The sequence below is a fragment of the Pediculus humanus genome, genomic scaffold (assembly GCF_000006295.1).
Source record: "Pediculus humanus corporis 1103172108285 genomic scaffold, whole genome shotgun sequence".
Lineage (NCBI taxonomy): Eukaryota > Metazoa > Arthropoda > Insecta > Psocodea > Pediculidae > Pediculus > Pediculus humanus.
Window position 1 is genome coordinate 219,967 of NW_002987854.1, and position 8,311 is coordinate 228,277.

At 26.1% G+C, this 8,311-nt stretch overlaps 1 protein-coding gene across 1 annotated transcript; it reads left to right on the plus strand.

Moving 5' to 3' along the window:
* Nucleotides 1–539: 539 nt before the first annotated feature.
* Nucleotides 540–1,866, plus strand: Phum_PHUM524310 (rap1 and, putative; the record flags this gene model as incomplete). Its single annotated transcript, XM_002431339.1, has 3 exons — nucleotides 540–738; nucleotides 1,367–1,683; nucleotides 1,777–1,866. 3 exons carry the CDS (start codon nucleotides 540–542, stop codon nucleotides 1,864–1,866), a joined length of 606 nt encoding a protein of 201 aa, XP_002431384.1.
* Nucleotides 1,867–8,311: the final 6,445 nt, after the last annotated feature.

Below are 8,311 nucleotides of genomic sequence, written 5' to 3' on the forward strand. Positions count from 1 at the left end.
GGAAATTTTTCCCCGCCATGTTTTTTTTTTCCAGACATAGTAAAAACGTCAAAGCGTAAAGAGCTTTTTTTTTTATTTTTTTATTCATAATTTTTTTTTTACTTACTTTTTATATTTAGTTTGGTAGAGATTTTACAATAAGTGATCACTTTTTATAATAAGCACGAAACGTTAAAAATATATATATTTATTTAACTAATTGATTATATATTAATAAAATAAATTTGAAAAATTGTTTCTTTTTCGTTGATTTTGTTAGGTTAAAATAATTTTCCGGGCTGGGTTTTGACAATTATTAATTTTTGTGTTGTGTTTTTTCCTTTTCTCCGGAGTTATTTCATTATTTAAACATATTGAAAACAACAAATTCGTTGTATTATTATTTTTTTTTTAATTGATGCAGCTTAGCTGCAATTAATCAGACACAATAGGTTAGTAAGTGATGTTTAAATTTAATATAAAAAAAAAAAAAAACGTCAAAATCATGTTAATCAAAAATTATTAATATTATTATTTGCATTACAGGTAGAAGGCGGTCAATGATGTGGACAGGGCAAAATCCCCCAGCAGAAGATTTACCAAAATACAGAGTTGTTGTCGTTGGGGATGGAGGTGTTGGTAAAAGTTGTTTGACAATACAATATTTTCAAAGGCTTTTTGTAACAGAATATGATCCAACCATTGAGGATAGTTATATTCAACACACTCAAGTAGATGATCAATGGTGCATATTAGATGGTAATTATAATTATTTCTCTAACTTATGTTTACAATATCAATCGAATACAATAGCTTGATTCAATGTTCAGCATACTTTTATTTAATTTACAAAAAAAATTTTTTTTAATTTAATTTTTCCAGGTATTATCTGATCTGTTATATCTGTAATGCATAGATTTAATATCCCAACCATATCATTTGTTTAATCATATAATGCATGCAGTTTTAGGTTGGCAATGATGAATATTATTTTATTTTAAAGGAAATTATTCGCATGATATCTGCAAGTATTATTCGTTTTATTTTTCTTTTTACATTTTATTCGAATGAATTTTTTTTGTTTTTTGCATGCCACAATTTGTATTCGAAAGCATGTTTTTTTTTTTTTTTTAAATTAATTTAAGATTTTGTTTTATTTTAAATCATTAAACATTTAATAAATGTTTGTAATTTATTTATTTTAAATTGCATATAAAAAAAGTATAATTTTGTTACATTGTGTTCTAAAACGAGTTTGCTTATATTAGCTTTTTAATTTCGATAAAAATGTTGTGATGGCATTTTTTTTTTTTGTATTGTAATTATTAAATATATTTAACCTGTTTGTATTTGTTTGTAAAATTATTATTATTATTATTATGTTAAGTTTTAGATACAGCAGGTCAAGATGAATTCAGTGCAATGGGAGAACAATACATGAGAACAGGAGACGGATTCATGCTAGTCTATTCTGTTACCGATAAGCAAAGCTATGAAAATATTGTTAATTTTCATACTCAAATCTTACAAGTTAAAGATGGAGATTCGTGTCCGATGCTTTTAGTCGCCAATAAAGTAGATCTTGTGCATTTTAGAAAAATATCAACGGAGAGTGGAAAAGAAATGGCGCAAAAATTAGGAGCACATTATATAGAAACAAGTGCAAAAGATCCACCGCTTAACGTCGACGAAGCTTTTCACGAGGTCTAAAATTTTTTTTTTTTCCTTTTTCTCTTTTTCTCATCATTTATAATTTTCTCATCATTAACAAAAAAAAAAAAAATTAAAATATTTCAGGTTGTTAGGCTCATACGTAATCAATTGAGATCGGATGCTGGAAACGTGAACAAGAAAAAATCAAAATTATCCAAATGCATCATTTTATAAATATTTTCATAAATTTTTTTTTTTTTGCGGATTAAAATTAATTTTCGTTATCGTTTATCGAAATGATATTGATTGATTGATTGATTATTGGATATTGAATATTTAATTGATAGAAAAAAAACGGTTGGCGAATGACGTAATAATTGTTTTATTAACGTTATTTATTTGATTACTGAAAAAAAAAAATTGATTTTATACATTTACGAGAGAGAGAGAGTTTTTTTTCTTCTGCTAGATTGTTGATTGTTACGAAAAAAATTGTTTATAAAAAAAAAAAAAATATTTATTAATCGAAATCAATGCCAAAATTATTTATGTGTCACAAAATTTATTTATTTAGAACAAAAAGAAAATGTATTTATAATGAGAGCTATTTATAAAAAATTTAGTTTAGTTCGATTGTGTTTTATTATTATCAATATTATTAGTCGATTAGTTGTTTTGTTATTATTATTATTATTATTTTAATAAAAGCTGTGCTTTATATATTATTATTATCGCTCAAAATATTTATTTAGTTTTAGAGTAAAAAAAAAAAAAAAAATGTTATTAACTTTTGTTTAAATTGTAAAAAAAAAAAAAAAAAAAAAAAAAAAAAAAAAATTGTTGTTTATGCTTCGATACGTTTGTTTAAGTTTATATTTAAAGAAATTGTTTTTTTGTTTGTCGACAATTTTTGTTCGCAATTTGTTAATTTTAATTATAACAAAAAAAGTTTATAATGACGCAAAAGTTTAAACAAACAAACAAACAATTTTTTTTTTTTTTTAAATAATTTTTCGGCAATAATAGAACAACACTAAATGCTTATTTATTACTTTATTATTATTTTTTTTTTTTTACTAATTATAAAAAATGGGCTTTGAAATAATTAAAAATAGGCGTAGATGAAATTTGAAAAAATTACAAATGATAATAATGATAATAATAATAATAACAACAATAACAACGAAGAGATTTTTATAAAAATGTATATCGAGCGACGCACGTGAGTTTTTTTTTATTAATTTAATTTAATTTTTTTTATTTAAATAAAATAAAATGGTTGCTCGAAGAAAAGGGAAAAATTTAAATTTAATTTAAATGGCGACTTCCGGTAAAAAAATACAAAATTTATTTGCCAAAATTTAAAAAAAAAAAAAAAGAAAATGTGCCACGACATGAGACTACGATGACTTTTCTTTTCCTTTTATTAAAAAATCGTTAATTAAAATTAAAATTTTTGTTTAACTTCTGTTGCTCGTGCAAAATCATTATTATTATTATTATTATTATTATTATTATTTGTTCGTGCTTATGTAACGCTTCGATAATTATTTGTTATTATTATTATTATTATTATCATTAAGTGAAAAAAATTTTATAATGAAAAATAATTGTGTCAATAATGTAAATCGAGCTTTTTTTTATTTATTTATTTATTAATTTATTTATTTATCCATTAATAAAAGCATAACGAATTGTTAATAAAATATAAGAAAAAATGATGATGATGATAATAATAATAATAATTAAATTGTTCGTCCAAATTAAAATAAATAAAAAAAGAACAAAAAAAAAAGAGAAAAAATTTTATTTTTATTATTATTATTATTATTATTATTATTAAATAATAATAATAATTTGTGTGAAAATAAAAAAAAAATTTGTAATAAATGTTTATAAATAAAGAAAAAAGAAATGATAATAATAACAATAATAATAATTATTATTATTATTAGTTTAATTTAAATAATTAATATAAATTGTATTGTTGGTAAAACTGTCGTAAGGTATTATAAGCAGCAGCAGCAGTGACAGCAAAAATCCTGTTTGTAAGGTTGTTTAATGTTTTTTTTTGGCAACCATCGTGTTTGTTTGTTTGTTTTTTAACGCTCTTGTAAACATAAAAAACAAAAACCTGTTGCGTGTTTGTTAAATTGTTTTTTCAAAACACGTAGAAAATTTTTTTTTTTTTTTTTTGGTATAAATTATTGAACACGTGTCTTGAACGTGTTTTGTGTTTATTTTTTAATCAAATAACTTTTTTCGGTTATTATTATAAATTTGCATAATATTTAATTAAGACTTTTTAAAATTATTTTTACGGTTAAAAAAGTTTTAACGCCATTTTTGTTTTTTTTTTTTTAAGTTTGTTTAATAAATACAAAAAGTTATAAAAACTTGAGACACACGAACAAACAAACGGTTTAAAAATTGTTGTTGTTGGTTCTGCTGCTGCTGCTGCTGTTGTCGTTATTTCTAAATGGCTCGTGGGTTTTTAAGAAAAAAATTTTTTTATCGCGTTTTTAACGTCATTTTTCTCTTACCCCACCTCCCCGCACCCACCCCTCCCCTCCCCTTCCGGTAATTTTTGAGTGAGGAAAAGTTTTGAAAACAAAAACGTTCCCTCGTGGGTCGTGATGAAATACAATGGAAGAAAATGACGATTCCAGTCGTCAAAACTTAATGAAATCTTAACCCCCCGAAAAAATCTTCTATCATCCCTTTCACCACCACCACCAAACCTCAAAGTCACGCACACCCCATCATTAACGATAACCTCACCTCGAGTCTTCTTTTTTTTTTTATTTTTATAGAAATAAAAAAAGGTATGTGAAAAAATAATTTCAGGTAGTGGTAGTGGTGGTGGGGGGTAGTAGTGGAAATAGTAAAAAAATTTAACACAGATCATCGCATTCAACAAAGCCGTTGACACCACCACCATCATCGATTCATTCTCACATCCGCCATCATCATTTAACAAAAAAAAAAATTTTTTTTTTTTTGCTACCTGTAAAAGAATGAATCGTTAATAATAAAAGAAAAGAAATAAAAACAACGAACTATAATAATAATAATAATAATAATAATAAAACTGTGAACGAAATGACCTTTTTCATACATAAGTTCAACATATTCGAATAGTTTACTTTTTTTTTTTTTTTTTTTTTGTTATGGTGGTAGTGGTTGTAGTTGTTTTGTTGTTGTATTTCATTCCTCTTTTACTAAAAAAAAAAAATTAACATGAACGTATAATTCATAAGTTAAACATGTGCGAAACCTAAGAAATTAAGAAAAAAAATTCTTTTCAATGAGGTAAATCGTGGATTTTTTTTTTTTATACTTTATTCGTGTAAGGTATCGAAACGGTTTTGTATACCTGTCTGAACAACAACAACAAAAATTTTTTACTTTGACGATGGTTTTATTTATTTATTAATATAAGTGAATAATAATAATAATAATAATAATAATAATTTAAATTTTTTTATTGTTTTAATGTAAAACGTACCTGATTATATAAATAATTTTTTTTTTTTTTGTAAAACTCGACAAGGTTCAAAATGGATGTTTTAACGTTTTGTTTTTGTTATTATTTCGATTTGTGTGGTGGCGGTTGTTATGGTCGTTGTTACGGTTGTTGTCGTTTGTTAAAATTTTCGTCGTTTTATTTAAAATAAATTAATTGTTTAAATTATAAATTTTGTGTTAAAAAAAAAAGAAAAAGAAGAGAAAACAAATCAATGAAATTTTAATTTTTTCGTACCTGAATAAATTTTTTTTTTTTTCTATTCCAATATGACTGTAATAAATATTTCATGGTAAGTAAAAATTTTATTTATTTATTTATGTATTATTAATAAATTTTTATTATTAAGATGTGAGAAAATTTTTTTTATTTAAATTCATAATAAACCAGTTTCACGATTATTATTATTTTTATTGTAAATCAAATTATTATTATTATTATTATTATTGATTTCAGTTTGAATAATTTTAACAATTAATTAATTAAGGAGAAAATGGATAAAGTTGAAGAAACGAAAGAAACATTATGTAAAAATATTGAAAGATCGAGCTCATTAGGATTGGGGAAAAAAAAAGATGAAAAAGGTGACGACGACGATAAGGATGAGGATGAGGAGGAGGGAGATGCAGAGGAGGTTGTGGCGGTAACGTCTTCGACGAATGGTGATGATGATGATGATGATGATGATGATGTGATAAGAGAAGATGATAAAAATAAAGAAAATGATGTGATTAATATTAACAACGGAGAGAGGTTGACAAAGGCTGGAAAAAGTGATATAAATTTTGTTATTGTTAATGATGATAACGATAAGAAATTGACAAAAGGCTGCGGTGAAGAATTGGATGGTGGTAGTGGTAGTAATGGTGGGAATGATAATAATAGTAAAAATAACTGTGATAATGTTATAAACGGTAACGAAGATGATGATGATAACGTACCACCTGCATTACCACCGAGACCTCCTAGACCAAGGCAACATTGCACGTGTACCTGCGGTTTAGAAGAAATTGATCTGTCTGAAAGGCTCGACAGGAGTGAGTACTATTATTATTATCATTATTATTATTATTATTAAAAAAAATTTTAACACGAACACAAAAAAAAAAAAAAAAATTAAACGATCTTATTTGTAGACGGTAAAAAAAAAATTTTTTTTTTTTTATAAACGGGGAAATTTTTTTTACCGATTGCCATCATCAACGCCATCTTTTGTTATTTTCCGAAATTAATTTTAAAACATTTTCTCGTCCCTTTTATTGATTATTAAATACGTAGGAGAGAGTTGGGATAATGACGAAAGGAAATACATCCAAAATTAATATTACATATTTTTCACTTTTCTTTCTCTCTCTCTCTCTCTCACGCATTTCGATATTTGATTTTGTGACGAGTAGTACTCGTTCGTCACGAGTACTTTTTAAATTTGAATTTTTATTTTAAACCCCAAGAAAAATTTTTAAAAAATTTCCGAAAAAAAAAAACGAAAATGATTTCAAGTCGCGGTTAGGGAAAAAAAAAAAAATTTTCCCCTATGATTAATTTTAAAGAATCACCATTATCATTATCATCATGATCATCATCATCATCATCATCATTATTATTATTATTATTATTATTATCCACCATTAAACACGACAAGGCTACTTGTCGGAGTTTTTAAGTATTTATCCGAGGTTTCTACCCGATTCCTTAGGGACAAATACTCGAATTTCGGTGGTGCCACTTATTATAAGATAGCACCACATCAATTCTTGAAGGTCTTCCTGAGTCCGTCTTTTTCGATGGGAACGATTTGTCTCCTGAACTGGGCTCCGGTGACTAACATCTTTGGAGTGGCCAGGGTCAGAAGCAGTGAAATTCACGTTCTCGTCGAGCTGCCTCAGGTCGACAGTAGAACAAGATTTGTTTTTGGTTCTTACTTTGTCTTGTTCTCATTTTTTTGCTTTTTTTTTTTAAGCCAACAGCACGTGGCGTTCTCAAACGGTCACCCATCCAAGTTTGCACCACGCCCGATGCTGCTTAACTTCGGTGATCGTACGGGAACCGGTGTGACCAGCACGCTATGGCCGTTGGCTTTTATTATTATTATTATTATTATTATTATTATTATTATTATTTAAAACAGGAAAATTTGTAAAAAAAATTTTAATGGGTTTCGAGTGTAAACCCAAAAAAAACAGGGATGTTGTTTGAATAGAGATTCCCGGAAAAAAAGGTTTAAAATATTTTTTTAAAAAATATGGGAAAAGGGGGGGGAGTGGGAAATGGATGAGGGGAAAAAAAATAGGTCAAAGGTTATTTTTTAAAAAAGTTTAAAATAATCGAATTCAATTCGAAATTTTTAGTTTTTTTTTTTTTTTTTTACGAGCGCTTGCTTACAAACGCACACTCACGCGTTTCGTATATAATTTTTTTGCGATTTATCACGTTTTGTTATTAAATGTATCGAAGGGGATGAAAAAGCGATTGTCGAAAAAGCAGGGATACAACATTACAAGGAAAAATGTGTATATACAAAGATAGAGGCGGCACCCATGTACGAATACGTATATATATAAAATTTTCTATTTATTTATTTACTTAATTGATTGATAAAAAAAAATAATAATAATAATTTCTGTTTATATAATTACTCGTGATTAACGTGTAAACGTAAAAACGGGAAAACCGGAAATAAATTTTTCATATTATTATTATCATTATTATAAGGATATGCAATAAAAAAAAAAAAAGGGGGAAAAAAAAATTTTTTTTGTCACAATGCATGGTTATCCAGTGATGCGTGTTGTGGAATATCAAGTACCGGAATCCATGGCTACTCCCTCAGGTATTTATTATTATTATTATTATTATTATTTTAACGAGGAGAAAGAGAGAGAGAGATAGAAAATACGAGGATTTTATTGTTGCAAACGTGAAAAAAAAAAAAAAAAATTTTATTTAATGAATCGTGCGGAGGTTAAATGGAAAAATTATTATTATCATTATTAAATATCACTTTTCCCTATCGTACCCCCTCTCCCTCTCCGCTTACTCCCCACTCCCTCCCCGACGTTAAAAAATTAAGGATTCATGAAGAATATTGTAGAATTTGTAATTTTTGTTTTAATAATGACCCCTCCCCCCTCCTCGGCATAAATAATTATAAAA